The following is a 16687-nucleotide window of genomic DNA, read 5'->3' as shown; positions in this document are numbered from 1 at the left end:
CCGAGTCCATGATCGGATCAGCCAAGATTATATAAAATGGCAGAGCAGGCTCGAGGGGTCGTATGGCCTACTCCTGCTCTTATTTCTTATGTTCTTATGTAAATATTTTGCTTCGGTCTTCACGGTAGAAGACACAAAAAGCATCCCAATAATTGATAATTAAGGGGCTATTGGGAGGGGGAACTTAAAACAATCACTATCACTCGAGAAAAAGTATTGGCAAACTAATGGGACTAAAGGTAGACGTCCCTTGGACCTGATGGCCTGCATCCTAGGGTCTTAAATGAAGTGGCTGCAGAGATAGTGGATGCATTTGGTTGTAATCTACCAAAATTCCCTGGATTCTGGAGAGTTCCCAGCGGATTGGAAAACCGCAAATGTAACACACCCATTTAAGAAAGGAGGGAGACTGAAAGCGGGAAACTATAGACCAGTTAGCCTAACATTTGTCATTGGGAAAATGCTGGACTCCATTATTAAGGAAGTAGTAGCAGGACATTTAGAAAATCATAATACAGTCAAGCAGATTCAGCATGGTTTTATGAAAGGGAAATCATGTTTGACAAATTTGCTGGAATTCTTTGTGGATGTAACGAGCAGGCTGGATGAAGGGGAACCAGTAGATGTCATGTATATGGATTTTCAGAAGGCATTTGATAAGGTTCCACATAAAAGGTTACTGCAGAAGATAAGAGCTCACGGGATTACGGGTAATATATTAGCATGGATAGAGGATTGGCTAACTATTAGAAAACAGAGAGTCGGGATGAATGGGTCATTTTCAGGTTGGCAAACTGTAACTAGTGGGGTGCCACAGGGGCCGCAACTATTTACAATCTATATTAATAACTTGGATGAAGGGACTGAGTGCAATATAGGCAAATTTGCTGATGATACAAAGATAGGTGGGAAAGCAAGTTGTGAGGAGGATGCAAATAATCTGCAAAGGGATATAGATAGATTAAGTGGGTGGGACAAAAATATTATTTAAGTGTGGAGAGATTACAAAATGCTGATGTACAGAGGGATCTGAGGGCCCTTGTACATGAGGTACAAAAAGTTAGCATGCAGGTGCAGCACATAATTAGGAAGGCAAATGGAATGTTGGCCTTTATTGCAAGCGAGAAGGAGTATAAAAGTAGGGAAATCCTGCCACAACTGTACAGGGCGTTGGTGAGACCAGACCTGAAGTACTGTGTACAGTTGTGGTCTCCTTATTTAAGGAGAGATATACTTGCATTGGAGGCAGTTCAGAGAAGGTTCATGAGGTTGATTCCTGAGAAGAAGGGGTTGTCTTATGATGAAAGGTTGAGCAGGTTGGGCCTATAGAGTTTAGAAAAATGAGAGATCTTATTGAAACGTATAAGACTCTGAGGGGACGTGACAGGGTAGATGCAGAGAGGATGTTTCCTCGCGTGGGGAATCTTGAACTAGGCAGCATAGCTTCAGAATAAGGGGTCGCCCATTTAAAACGGAAATGAGGAGGAATTTCTTCTCTCAGAGGGTCATGAATCTTTGGAATTTTCTACTCCAGAGAGTTGTGGAGGCTAGGTCATTGAATATATTTAAGGTGGAGATAGATAGATCTTTGAATGATAAGGGAGTTAAGGGTTATAGGGAGTGGGCAGGGAAGTTGAGTTGAGGCTAAGATCAGATCAGCCATGATCTTATTGAATGGTGGAGAAGACTCAAGGGGCCAAATGGCCTACTCCTGCTCCTATTTCTTATGTTCTTATGTTATGCATGTGGGCAGGGCAAATGCTCAACATTCATACACCCTTCAGGGAAAGGCATTAAAGATGGTGGAGATAGAAAGAGATTTGGGCATTCTAGTGCATATATCCTTAAAGGTACACGAGCAATGCCGTGCAGCGATAGCTAGAGAAAATAGGATGTTGGGGTGTTTGCATCGGACAATTGAGTATAAGATGAGGCGTACTGTTTTGTTCTTGTATAAGACCTGAGTCAGGCGGCACTTGGAATACTGTGTCCAGTCTTGAACTCTTCACATGGTGGGTGATAGTGAGGCTCTAGAAAGGGTGCAGATGAGGGCCACTAGACTAATTCCAAGTCTAAAGCATCTTAGTTATTAAGATCGGGACTCTATACCTTAGAGCAGCGTAGACGTAGGGAGGATCTGATTGAGGTTTATAAGATAATGAAGGGAATAGACAATGTTCCAGCTGACAGTATATTTCAATTAAATAGGTTAGGCAGGACAAGGGGTCACAAATTTAAGTTGTATAGGTCTAGATCTAGGTTAGATGTCAGGAGGTGGTTCTTTTCCCAGAGAATAGTAGACCTCTGGAACAAGCTGCCATTTCGTGTGGTGGATGCAGACTCGCTGAATTCCTTCAAGAGAAAGCTGGATTTGTTTCTGGCTGGGGCGGGGTAGGTTCTGCAGGGAATTCAATGCCAGAGTGATCTCCTGGACTAGTTTCAATCGCCTAGATGGGTGGGAGAGGAATTTCAGATTTTTCCCCCCCAAATTGGCCTGGGTTTTTTATCTGGGTTTTTGCCTCTCCCAGGAGCTCACTTGGTTTTGGGAGGAGTGGAGTGTGTATGTTGTGATACACAATGTATCAATTGTGTGGAACAGGTTCGATGGACAAATAGTCTTTACCTGTCCGTCATTGTTCATATATTTGTACATTAATTGGGTTACATAGGCCTCATTAACTGACTCGAATAATTTGATAGGATTTAACTAGAGATTATCGAGCTATTAATCAGCTCAGAAATGTTTTGATACATCAATACTTAGGGGCCGAAATTTGGTTGTTTAGCACCACCACTAGCGCCAGAGAGGGGTGCTACAGGGCCGCTAAACACCTACCGTCCGAGCGCACACTGTCAGCTTCTGCCACGAACTTCAGTAGTCGCGTGTTTCGAAAATTCACTTTTTTGCCTGCCGTAGCGCCTGGCACTGACACCGGCAGGGGAAAGCAGTTGGTACAGCGAGGATCACGGGGCGGTGTCATCCGGAGTGAAAGATAAGTCCTGAAATGTAAGTTTTTAAACTTCTATTTCTTTGTGGCAGCAGTGGGGAAATGTGGGTGTAATTCATTGAAATTTTCACAAGGATTTTTTTTTAACTTCTGGAGCGAGGATGCCGGCATCCTAGCGTCAAAAAATTGAGCAGGCCTGCGCTATCGCTCCGTTAGCGCCCTAAGAGGAGTATGGAACGCTTCTCTTAGCGCTCAACTCTCCTCTTGGGGGCGATACAACTGAATACCACGCTTTGAGACGGTATATATTGTCCGGCGCTAAGGGTGGCGCCCCGGCGCCATCACCGCCTCAAAGCGGGTGACACCGAATTTCTACCCCTTAGAATTTGAAATCTAACAGGCTTTTCTTTTGGCAAATACTTTAATTAAAAGAGAAAAGCACTCAAACCGTACTTTATATAATAAATATTTTAGGAAGTTTACCTGTAGAGTACCTCCAATTACTTTTTCCCAATTAAGAAAATAACCACGTGCATCATATTTGGCAATAATGAGCTGTAGTTCCATACGCTGTAAGCAGTAAAACATAAATGATAAGAAACAAGAAATCACAATCACAGTTGACAACACTTGCTTGTATTTAAGTTTAAAGGTATCATGCAATAAAGATTAGCACTTGGACAAGTATCAGCTGATCGAAGTGAACCAGCTTGATTGGTGATGGGGAGGACATGTCTGACTAATGCAGTTGAATATTTAACGAGGCCAATAGCAATGTGGATAGGGACAAGGCTGAGATTATTGCCCTCCAGGCACGTCAGTTCACTGACTAACAGTGTGTGACAGTGATATATGTGTAGAGTCAACACGGGCCCGGAGTCCCTTTGGCCGGTTCAACGCCGGCCCCGGAGTCACTTCAGCCGATTCAACACCGGCCCTGGAGTCTCTTCAGCCAACTTGGAGCCGGCCTCGGCCAGCTGCACAATCTGCCGAGACGAAAGCAACTGAAAGAGCTGCTGTAATGGCGGCGGCCACTCTGTCTTCTCTCAAAACCCCTCTGTCATGTATCCTACATGGCTGCTGTTGGTACTATCACAAGGTGTGCCACCAGAGGGCACAGCAGTGGGAGACTTGTAGGTTACCTGTACAGGTGTGCCTGGCCTAGTATAAAAGGCAGGCCACCAGGTGTAATCCTCACTCTGGAGTTAACTAAAAAGGACTAAGGTCACTACAGTTCAAGTACAACACACTGCCTCGTGGAGTCATTACTAGAGCATCTAAGGACACTACAATTGGCAATGAGATTACGAACTTTCACGCGGAAATGGCTACCCTTCGTACGTTGCAGCAGTTCGCCGATGGTGATGATTAGGACGCCTTTGTGGAGAGGCTAGAACATTTCTTCACAGCAAACGACCTGGCAGTAGACAACCCGGCTGCACTGGCTGACAAGCGCCGCGCTATCTTGCTAACCAGTTGTGGGCCCAACGTCTATGGCCTCGTCAGGGATTTGCTGGCACCAGCGAAGACAACGAACAAGTTGTATAAGGAGCTTGTAACCCTGATCCAGGAGCAACTCAAGCCCAAGGAGAGCATCCTCACAGCCAGACACCAGTTCTACACCCACCGACGGCCCGAAGGCCAGGAAGTCGCGAAGTACGTTGCAGACCTCAGGAGGCTGGCGGCACCGTGCGAGTTCGGAACCCACTTCAACAAAACGCTGCAGGACATTTTTGTCATTGGAATTGGCCCTGAGGGCTTTCTTCACAAGCTACTGTCGGCGGATACCACAGTCACATTGCAGAAGGCCACCTCTGTGAGTCAGTCTTCATGACCTCGACCTGCGGTTCTAGGCAGATGTCTAACCCTTAGGACTCAAACCCGACAGGTAAGAGTGGCGCTGTTTAGAGGCTGGATTGTAGAGTGCGAACCCTCTCAGGGAAGAGAAAACAGGCCCCCGAGTCCCTTAACTCAGAGTCCGCTGAGGGGGGCTAACCGAGTAGTTCCATGCTGGCATTGCGGAGGGAATCACGGGGCTCACCAATGCCGCTTTAAAGACTATGTGTGCAAAGGCTGCAGCACAAAGGGCCACCTCCAGTGAATGTGTAAGAGAAATATGACTCACTGTGTCGATGAAGAGTCTGCAGATGGCCATGAATCCAGCGTGGATTATGAATTGATAGGCAGAGAGGCAGCCCAGTCCCATGGGGAGGTCATAGCATGTTTACCTGCACCACCGAGTGTTCCCCGCTGAAGATGGAAGTTGAGATAGAGGGTCTTCATGGAAGTGGACATGGGGTGAGCCACTCAGTGATGAATCAAGGAGCCTTTGAGAGGCTATGAGACAATCCGGCTGAATGACCCGAGTTGGCCCCAGTTCAGGCAAAGTTGCGCACCTACACCAATGAAATTATCCCAGTCGTTGGTAGTGCGAATGTAAAGCTATTCCATGATGGCACAATGCACAAGTTACCTCTGTGGATTGTTGCAGATGATGGACCAATGCTGCTCGGCAGAAGGTGGATGGAGAAGATTCATTGGAAACGGGAGGATTTCATCCCTCCAGCGATCAACGTCCCCCGCGCTCAGAGGCAAAGCAGGCCCTCACCTGAGAGTGGACCCGGCACCGGAGAGCAGACCAGCACAGCACCCGAGACACAGACCGCTCAGCACGACTACGTGGAGATGATCCAGCTGAGATGACCCGAACGCACCTTCCAGGCTCCAGTGGCAGGACTCCGGAAGAAGAAAATCGGATCCAGAAGCGACTTCCCAACAGCGGAGGCAGAACCCGGGGAGAAGAGGATCACCACAGTCGACATCGTGGATGGAGGAAAGATGGCGCCCAAACCACGAGGTGACGCGCTGAAGACAAAGATGGCCGCGGCCAGACCACAAGGTGCAGCGCTGATGGAGCAACACGTGGCACCAAATAGAGAAGCGGATTGGGGTAAAGCAAGTAAGGCTCTCTTAAATGAGGCCTGCAGCCCATGGCAATTAAAGGGACAGTTCCAAATACTTAAGCAATGTAATAAGAACTGTAAGTCAGAGACAAAATGTGGAACTGATCATGTAAAATGCATAACGGATAATCTATATTGTGTACATTCAACCAGCGAGGAAAAGTCGCGCAATTATGTAAAATGTGTAATTGATGATCCGAACTGTGCACATGTAACCAGTGAGGAAAAGTCACGTGATCATGATTGGACCCACAGAGTGTCCATCATAAGTGAGGAAAAATTGTGCGATGCAGGATTTCTACTGCACGCAGCCAATGCAGTGGGCAGACACCCATTGGCTGCACACAGGTCCAACAAGCTACCCAATTCTGTAGCCTGCGTCCTGGGGACCAGAGTCACGCACCATGAAGTGTGGCCACAAGCAGCCAACACACACGAGCTGCAGAGCAAGCGACCTCAGCAGGGCAACGGCACCGGTATCGATACCATGCCCCGGGTCAGCTCCATCTCTCAGGTAACTGATAGCACCAATGAGCCTGAAGGAGCAGACTGCACCAAGGCCATACCCCTAGATGTAGGGTCACCTGCCACTGTTCCCCAAAAGGAAACGAGCACCAGCCAGGATCCCAAACTAAACGACGCTCAGGCCAGCGAGTCAGCAGTTCCCTGTGCACTGCTAGACGAAAGCTCCTCAGGAAGCAGCTGTGTCCCAGGACGCAAAGAAAGGACAGGGAGGTCACAGACATCTGTGAACAGGCCCGACGCTAGGGACCACGGCAACAGCCCCGAGAGCAGGCTACGCGAGCCAACCGGGTTCCCACTGCCAGTACTGGTCACTGAGCCGCCACCAGACTGCAGGGACACAACCCAGCAGCTCAGGAACTAGCTTGTCCTCACGCACTGGTCACTGCATCGATAAGGCATCTAACGTACTTGTCACACCACGGAACCACACAAAAACAAAAACAAAAAATGCAAAACCCACTTACCTGAACTTGAATGTACATGAATGTTAGGAGCCGCCGCCATAATCAATGTGGGAGGGGGGGAGAATGGAGTGGTCAGGGACACACACACACAAACAGCAATCACCAGTATGCTACCGCACCAACTACTCACCCAAGGTTGAAATGACCCGCCAAGGGTCAATCAGACAGAGACCACATAGAGCTAAGCCCAGAGTACAGTCAATGCAGAGGCGATTTGCACTGAGGGCTCAGGGGGGAGTGATGTCATGCATCCTACATGGCTACTGTTGGTACTATCACAAGGTGTGCCACCAGAGGGCACAACAGTGAGAGACTCGTAGGTTATCTGAGGACACTACACCCTCGAGAAGCTAAAATGGAGCAGGGTGCCAGCATCCCTCATCCCCACCCCTCCTCACACCCCAGATCTCCCACCACCTCTCCTGAAGGCGCTGCTCACCGCCGAGCTTACGGCTCACATTCCACCATAGGCAATTAGGCCCATACAGTAGAGCCTGGTCTCCAGTCATCTTGGACCCCCTTGCCACTGGACCAAGACCTTCTTCTGCTAAGCCCGTGTGGTAGCTGGTTTGCAATGGCCAACCCACGTTAAAAGGATTCATGCACAGGCATCTTTCACCAAAATGAAGTTCGGGATCTGGTCGTGGACTCGGCTCCACTTACCCGCCCGCTCCCCGTAACCCTTAATTCCCTTATTGGTTAAAAATCTATCTATCTGTGATTTGAATACATTCAATGAGCTCGCCTCAACTGCTTCCTTGGGCAGAGAATTCCACAGATTCACAACCCTCTGGGAGAAGAAATTCCTTATATTCAACAACTGAGCATCCACAGCCTTTTGGGGCAGAGAATTCCAAAAATTCACAAGCCTATGAGTGTAAAAGTTCCTCCTCATCTCAGCCTTAAAAGGCTGACCCCTTATCCTGAGACTATGCCCCTTAGTTCTAGACATTCCAGCCATGGGATACAATCTATCCTGTAAATCCCTCTCAGTATCTAATGGCCCCGAAATTGATGGAAGCTAAGTGCAGTCCAAGTGCCGCCCAAAGGACCGCTGAGATACCTGACAGTACTTTGGGCGGGAGTTTCATGGAAAAGTCCTGGAAAGACCGCCTGGCGGCAAAAAAACGACTTATGCCATGAATCAAGGTGGCAGCGGGCAGGACCTCCCAATCTCGGTGCCAAATACAATCCTCGGCAAAGTACCGCCGAGGATTGAGTCGGACCCAGGGAGGGGGAACATGTATAATTTAAAATTTCCCAAAAATAAAAAAAAACACTGGAAAACCTCAGGGGACCCATCCACCAAAATCACTGAAAAAAAAATAAGTAAAAGAAGTTTACTAGTCTTTTTTTGCAGGTCTTCTTACTTACTGATGAGGTTAGATCTGCCTCCATGTGGTGGTCCTTCCCCCTGCTGCAGCAGACTCCCGCCCAGTCCAAACTGGTAGGTCGGCAGGCGGAAGGAATCTTACATGGGACCAGCGGACATCAGCGGGCAGTTCCCAGCGGTCTTCCCTGCCCACCGGCGCGAGGCCTCCACCAAACTGGCTCGGAAGGGAGACCGCCCAGAAAACTCGGCGGCAGCCGACGGCAGCAGTGAGTCCACCAAGTTCAGGGCTTATACGTTTCAATGAGATCACCTCTCATTCTTCTAAATTCCAAAGAGCATAGGTCTAATCTACTCAATCTCTCCTCAGAGGACAACCCTCTCATCCCAGGGATTAGTTTCGTGAACCTTCGTTTTTAAAAATTTGTTCCGGGATGTGGGCGTCACTGGCAAGGCCAACATTTATTGCCCATCCCTAATAGCCCTTGAGAAGGTGGTGGTGAGCCGCCTTCTTGAACCGCTGCAGACCTTGTGGTGAAGGTACTCACACAGTGCTGATAGGGAGGGCGTTCCAGGATTTTGACTCAGCGACGATGAAGGAATGGCGATATACTTCCAAATCAGGAAAGTGCGTAGCTTTGAGGGGAACTTGCAGGTCATGGTGCTCCCATGTGTCTGCTGCCCTTGTCCTTCAAGGTCAGTGGTTTGGGAGTTGCTGCCGAAGAGGCCGTGATGAATTGTTGCAGTGCATCTTATGCAGACACACTGCAGCCACGGTGTTCCAGTGATGGAGGGAGTGAATGTTGAAGATGGTGGATGAGGTGCCAATCAAATGGACTGCTTTGTCCTGAATGGTGTCGAGCTTCTTGAATGTTGTTGGAGCAGCACTCAGCCAGGCAAGTGGAAACTATTCCATCACACTCCTGACATGTGCCTTGTAGATGGTGGAAAGACTTTAGGAAGTCAAGAGGTGAAGCACTTGCTGTAGAATACCCTGCCCCTGACCCGTTCTTGTTGCCACAATATTTATGTGGCTGGTCCAGTAAAGTTTATGGTCGATGGTAACCCCCCAAGATGCTGATGGTGGGGGATTCAGCGATGGTAATGCCGTTGAATATCAAGGAGAGATGGCTAGACTCTTGCTTGTTGGAGATGGTCATTGCCTGGCACTTTTGTGGTGTGAATGTTACTTGCCACTGACTAGCCCAAGCCTGAATGTTGTTCGGGTTTTTGCTGCCTGTGGGCATGGACTGCTTCATTTTCTGAGGAGTTGTGAATGGAACTGAACACTGTGCAACCATCAGTGAACATCCCCACTTCTGACCTTATGATACAGGGAAGGTCATTGATGAAGAAGTTGAAGATGGTTGGACCTAGGACACTGCCCTGAGGAAATTCTGTAGCGATGTCCTTGGGCTGGGATGATTGACCGCCAACCAGCACAACCATCTTCCTTTCTGCTTTCCTTTCCTCTCCAAACTCCTTGAACGTGTTGTCACATCCCAAATCCATGCCCTTCTTTACCGGAATTCCATGTTTGAATCTCTCCAATACAGATTCCGTGCCTGTCACAATACCGAAACAGCTCTCAAAGTCACAAAAGACATTCTTTGTGGCTTTGACTGTTGTGTATCTGTAAAGCATGCACTCCCATGTTCTGCCACCAGGGAGTGCATCCCCTGAAGTCCCAAGGGATCCCAGCATCCCTTGGGAACACTGTATATAGCCCCTAAGACCTGTTCCTCACTCTGGAGTGTCTTAATAAAGACTGAGGTCACTGTTACTTTAACCTCCCTGTGTGCAATCTCATCTGTGTTAGGAACACAATAACTGGCGACGAGAATACGAATCCAATGCAAAGATGCAGCAAACTGTGGGCATTCTAGAGCAGCTCTCAGAAGGTGAGGACTGGGAAGCCTATGTTGAACGGTACTTTGTCGAACGATCAGTACTTTGTAGCCAACGAGCTGGACGGAGAAGGAAGCGCTGCAAAAAGGAGAGCGGTCCTCCTCACGGTCTGCGGGGCACTGACCTACAGCCTCATGAAGAATCTTCTGGCTCCAGTGAAACCCACAGATAAGTCATATGAGGAGCTGTGTACACTGGTTCGTGAGCATCTTAACCCGAGGGAGAGCATGCTGATGGCGAGGTATCAGTTCGACACGTGCCAGTGATCTGAAGGTCAGGAAGTGGCGAGCTACGTCGCTGAGCTAAGACGACTTGCAGGAGAATGTGAGTTTGATAGCTACCTGGAGCAAATGCTCAGAGACTTTTTTGTACTGGGCATTGGCCACGAGACCATCCTACGAAAACTTTTCACTGTAGAGACACTGACCCTCAGTAAGGCCATTGTGATAGCACAGGCGTTTATGTCCACCAGTGATAACACCAAACAAATCTCTCAGCACACAAGTGCTAGCAATGTTCATAAATTAACTGGAACTGTGTTTGCGATCAGAAATGTATAGGGCAGAAACCACGAGTCTGCAACTGCCAGCAGGCCTCAGGTGACCAGATGACTCCGAGTCTGCAACAAAGGATCAATGAAAGGCAATTCACACCTTGTTGGCGTTGTGGAGGCTTCCATCCAGCCTAATCATGCCGCTTCAAAGCGTATGTTTGCAAGAGCTGTGGAACAATGGGGCATCTCCAACGAGTCTGCAGATGAGCTGCAAGCTCTGCAAAACCTGCTAACCACCACGTGGCAGAGGAAGATTGGTCCATGGTGGATCAAAGCAATTTCGAGCCTCAGAGAGAGGAGGCAGATGCTGAAGTACTTGGGGTGCACACATGTTCGACGAAATGTCCACCTATAATGCTAAATGTAAAATTGAATGGCTTACCCATCGCCATGGAACTGGACACTGGCACTAGCCAATCCATCATGAGTAAAAAGATGTTTGAGAGACTGTGGCGCAACAAGTCACACAGACCAGCCCTGAGCCCCATGCACACAAAACTCAGAACGTACACCAAAGAGCTTATCACTGTGCTCCTAACACAGATGAGACTGCACACAGGGAGGTTAAAGTAACAGTGACCTCAGTCTTTATAAAGACACTCCAGAGTGAGGAACAGGCCTTAGAGACCGGCTTATATACAGTGCTCCCACGGCTTGCTGGGAGCCCTTGGGACTTCAGGGGATGCACTCCCTGGTGGCGGAACATGGGAGTGCATGCTTTACAGATACACAACATCACTCCCCCTCCAAAGTCAAAGTGAAAACTATTTACAAGGTGCGGCGGTCGGGAGCCTTTCTTTCCCCGGTGGACCGCCTCGGTAAAAATGTCTATTCTGGTGTGTTGGCTGTGCCCTCGCTGGGCTGGCATGTTGTTGGTCCTGCAGGGCTGTTGGGTGAGCCTGGCCTTGCTGGGTTATTGGGCGTGATAGGCTCGATTTCCTGGTCCGGGGTGGTGCCGTTGATCCTTTGGGTGTTTGTTGTGGGCTCGAAAGAGGTGGTGTCTGCTGTGGGTTGTTCAGGGCAGTCTGTGAACCGCAGCCTCGTTTGGTCCAGGTGCTTTCTGCAAGTTTGTCCATTGTCTAGTTTGACTACAAACACCCTACTCCCTTCTTTAGCTATCACCATGCCCGCGATCCACTTGGGACCATGTCCATAGTTTAGCACATACACAGGGTCATTCAGATCAATTTCCCATGACACAGTGACGCGGCCAACGTTTACATTTTGTTGCTGCCGCCTGCTCTCTACCTGATCATGCAGGTTGGGGTGAACCAGCGAGGGTCTGGTTTTAAGTGTCCTTTTCATGAGTAGCTCAGCCGGGGGCACCTCTGTGAGCGAGTGGGGTCTCGTGCGGTGGCTGAGAAGTACTCGGGACAGGTGGGTTTGGAGTGAGCCTTGTGTGACTCATTTAAGGCTCTGTTTGATTGTTTGTACTGCCCGCTCTGCCTGCCCATTGGAGGCTGGTAAACGAGGCTGACGTGACATGTTTTATCCTATTGTGGTTCATGAATTCTTTAAATTCGGCACTGGTGAAACATGGCCCATTGTCACTGACCAGTATGTCAGGCAGGCCGTGTGTGACAAACATGGCCCTCAGGCTTTCAATGGTGGCGGTGGCAGTGCTTCCCGACATTATTTCACATTCAATCCATTTTGAAAAAGCATCCACCACCACCAGGAACATTTTACCGAGAAATGGGCCTGCATAGTCGACATGGATCCTCGACCATGGTCTGGAGGGCCAGAACCACAAACTTAGTGGTGCCTCTCTGGGCGTGTTGCATTGCCATACACAGGACTCTAAGTCAGAGTCAATATCGGGCCACCACTTGTGGGATCTGGCTATCGCTTTCATCATTACTATACCCGAGTGTGTGCTGTGGAGATTCGAGATGAACGTCTCCCTGCCCTTTTTGGGTAGCACTACGCGGTTACCCCACAACAGGCAGTCCACCTGAATGGACAGCTCGTTCTTTCGCCGCTGGAACGGATTGATTAGCTCTTGCATTTCAACGGGGATGCTGGCCCAGCTTCCATGTATTACACAGTTTTTTTACTAGGGACAGCAGAGGATCTTGGCTGGTCCAAGTCCTAATCTAGCGGGCCGTGACAGGTGATTTATCATTTTCAAACGCTTCCATGACCTTCAAAAGGTCTGCGGGCTGCGCCACCATCAACAAGTGTGCCATTTCCACACCCGTGGTGGGCAATGGTAGCCGAATGAGAGCATCCGCACAGTTCTCGGTGCCTGGCCTGTGGCGGATGGTATAGTTATATGCTGATAGCGCAAGTGCCCACCTTTGTATGCGGGCTGAGGCATTAGTATTTATCCCCTTGTTTTCAGCGAACAGGGATGTGAGGGGCTTGTGATCGGTTTCCAGCTCAAATTTGAGGCCAAACAGGTACTGATGCATTTTCTTTACCCCGAACACACATGCTAATGCCTCTTTCTTAATCATGCTGTAGGCCCTCTCGGCCTTAGACAAACTTCTGGAGGCATAGGCGACAGGTTACAACTTCCTCGCTTGTTGTAATACACACCCGACTCCGTACGACGACGCGTCACATGCTAGCACAAGTCTTTTACACAGGTTATACAATACAAGCAGCTTGTTGGAGCATATAATGTTTCTGGCTTTCTCAAAAGCAATTACTTGTTTTTTTCCCCATACTCAGTTCTCACCTTTACGCAATTACACATGTAGAGGCTCTAAGAGAGTGGTTAACCCTGATAGGATGTTACCAAAATAGTTGAGGAGTCCCAGGAACGACCGCAGCTCCGTGATGTTCTGTGGAGTAGACGCGTTCCTGATAGCCTCTGTCTTGACCTCTGTGGGCTGAATGCTGTCCGCCGCGATCTTTCTCCCCAAAAACTCCACTTCTGTTGCGATGAAGATGCATTTCGACCTCTTCAGCCGCAGCCCTACGTGATCCAGTCGCTGGAGGACCTCCTCCAGGTTTTGTAGGTGTCCCGACCCATGACCAATATGCTGTCCTGAAAAACCACCGTGCGTGGTACCAACTTGAGTAGGCTCTCCATGTTTCTCTGGAAGATCGCTGCAGCCGACCGAATTCCAAACGGGCATCTGTTGTAGATAACCTGTCCCATGTGCGTGTTGATGCAGGTGAGGCCCTTTGAAGACTCCTCCAGCTCCTGCGTCATGTAGGCTGAAGTCAGGTTGAGCTTGGTGAACGTCTTGCCTCCTGCCAGCGTCGCAAATAGGTCATCTGCCTTAGTTAGCGGGTATTGGTCCTGTAGCGAGAAACGATTCATAGTTACTTTATAATCGCCGCACATTCTGACTGTGCCATCACTTTTGAGTACTGGAGCAATCGGGCTGGCCCACTCACTGAATTCCACTGGGGAGATGATGCCCTTGTGTTGCAGCCTGTCCAGCTCGATTTCCACTCTCTCCCTCATCATGTGATGTACCGCTCGCGCCTTGTGGTGAATAGATCGTGCCTCTGGGACCAAGTGGATCCGCACCTTCTGCGGTGCATGTAGCACACAAATCACTGACTCCACACAGTCTGGTGTTGATGTAACTGCAGTGACCTTAGTCCTTTATTGAACAGCTCCAGAGTGGCCTCCATGTGTGGTGGGCAGCCTTTTATACTGCCTCGTGCAGGTACTTTCAGGTCTCCCACCACAGCGCCCTCTGTGATGCACCATTGTACTTATATCATACATTTAATGTACCAGAGCAATACACAACATCTCACTCCCTCCCCAGTTCAAAAAGCCGTTGCTTGAATCCCCTAAATTGAACATCGCATTAGCCCATTGGTAATGTTAGTCACGGATCCATGTCCCTTTTTCTTGAACCTCGTGGTATCAACTCTTCCCATAATTCATATCCATTATTTCAAGCACAGTAACCACTCAGCATTGAAATATTAACTCTTATCATAATTCGCAATTCATATCCATTATTTTAAACACGGTAACCATCCAGCATTAAAATATTAATTCTTATCATAAATCTATCATCCTACATTCACATAGCACATTTAGACTCGCTCTTGCCTTACAAAAGTCTTTACTTGGGGACCGCCAATGGTGTAAGGCCCTTTTAAGACTTCCGGGAGCATTTCCCTTTTAAGACACCATCTTGTGGCTTCCCATGAGGCGCCGCCATCTTAGCTGCGCTGCTGGCCTTTGTCTGCAGGGCTCCATTGCCACGAGGCTCACCGCCATCTTGAGCTCGCTGGCGAAGAAAGAAGAGGGGACAAGGCAGCAGGGAAAGGGAAAAAGAGAAAAAAAAACGGCTCAGCTTGCAGAAGTCGGTCTGGACTCAATCAGTCACAGTCCCTGTGAGTCGCTCTGTGCCTGCTGCTGCATCCGCCGCTCTGGCTCGCGTTCCCCCGAGTCATGCCCACCGCCACCGCAGCCTCCGCTCCCGCCGTTGTCTCCGCACTTGCCCGTCCCTCCTGCTGCCGCCGTGGCCACCTCTCCTGCGGCCGCTGTGGCCACCATCGCAGCCGCTGCCGCCGCCCGACTGTTCCGCTGCGTGGGCCCCCCCGATCCGCCGGCCACCGATGGGCCTCCAGTTTCTCGCCCGCAGCACCCGCAAGCCCGCACCCCAGCAATAGGCCAGCACCTGCAACTTTGTTCTTCCAGGGTCTGCTCATCTGTGGAGACTGTCCTGCAAACCTGTTCTTCCAGGGTCTGTTCGTCTGTGGAGGCTGAGGCTGCAGGATTGCTTCGAGTCAGGAGTTCTGGGCTGCTGTCGCCTGTGTGTGGATTTAGGCTGCAGCTCCAGCTCGGTTGGCGCTGCTCTTTGGGAACCCGGGGAGCAGCAGTCTGTGGAGGAGTGAAGTCTTCCCAGCTCCCACAGACCTTTCCCATCCATCTTCTGCCGAGGAGCATTGGCCCATTGCCTGCAATGATCCATAAAGGTAAACTGTGCGTCTCGCCCCCGTGAGATACCTGCACATCCGCTCTGCCGAGAACAGGTATCAGTTCCTTGGTGTAGGTACGCAGCTTTGCCGTGACCGGGACCAGCTTGGGTCGTGCAGCCGGGTTGTCCCATAGTTTCTCAAAAGTTCTCAGACTCATCAACGACGGACCCGATCCCGTATCCACTGCAATACTCACTGGGACTCCGTCAATTTTTACTTCCATAATCACTGAGGGCGAATCGTCGGTGCACGTATACAGTCCCAGCACCTCATCTTCTTCTGCCTGCTCCTCGCTGAACAGTAGATCATCCCGCATCTCCTCAGCCACATGGTGAGTCTGATTTCTTTTACTCATACGCTGAAGGTAGCCTTTCAGGTGGCAGGTATTGCACGTATACTCCGCAAACCTGCACCGGTGAGCCCCATGGCTTCCTCCGCAGAGCCAGCATGGTGCTGCTTGATTGCTCCCCCTCAGCGGACTCTGAGTTCTAGGACCCCGAGGTCCGTGCTCTCTGCCCCGGGCAGAGCCACGTTCTGCAGTTCTGTCCCTGGTGGGCGCTATCCTGTGGACAGTGCCTGCCGGGTTCGAAACTGTGTGGATCATTTGCTTGGTGCTGCAATTCGAGGTCATATATGCCCGGCTGATGGTGATAACCTTTGTCTGGGTAACTGTGGGTTCCGTGGCTAGCAGCTTGTGAAGAAGGCCCTCATGGCCAATCCCCATGACGAAAACGTCCCGCAATGCCTCGTCAAGGTGTGCGCCAAAATCACACGGCGCTGCGAGTCTCCTGAGGTCCGCAGCATATTTGGTGACGTTCTGGTCCTCGGGTCTTCAGTGATGGTAAAATTTGTATCTAACCGTGAAGATGCTCTCCTTCGGTTTCAACTGGTCACGAATGAGTGCGACCAGCTCCTCATATGACTTGTCCCTGGCTCTTGCGGGTGCCAGCAAATCCCTGACGAGACAGTAAACCTCATCGCCACAACTGGAAAGCAATATCGCCTTACGCTTATCTCTCAGTGCGTCCGTGCTCCCCGTCAGGTCATTTGCTGTGAAGTAGTACTCGAGCCTTTCCGTAAAGGCCTCCCAATCA

General features: G+C 49.8%; 1 protein-coding gene across 4 annotated transcripts in view; it reads right to left on the bottom strand.

The window, feature by feature from the left end:
• tmem67 (transmembrane protein 67) overlaps positions 1 to 16687 on the bottom strand; it is a 432102-nt gene that overhangs the window by 198916 nt on the left and 216499 nt on the right. For all 4 annotated transcript variants that reach the window (XM_070893974.1, XM_070893984.1, XM_070894002.1 and 1 more), the window contains one exon: positions 3432 to 3518. In XM_070893974.1, coding sequence (XP_070750075.1) covers positions 3432 to 3518 — 87 coding nt within the window. The remainder of the gene's footprint in view (positions 1 to 3431; positions 3519 to 16687) is intronic.

This window comes from Pristiophorus japonicus, chromosome 1, assembly GCF_044704955.1.
Source record: "Pristiophorus japonicus isolate sPriJap1 chromosome 1, sPriJap1.hap1, whole genome shotgun sequence".
Lineage (NCBI taxonomy): Eukaryota > Metazoa > Chordata > Chondrichthyes > Pristiophoridae > Pristiophorus > Pristiophorus japonicus.
This window is presented reverse-complemented; position numbering and strand designations above follow the sequence as displayed.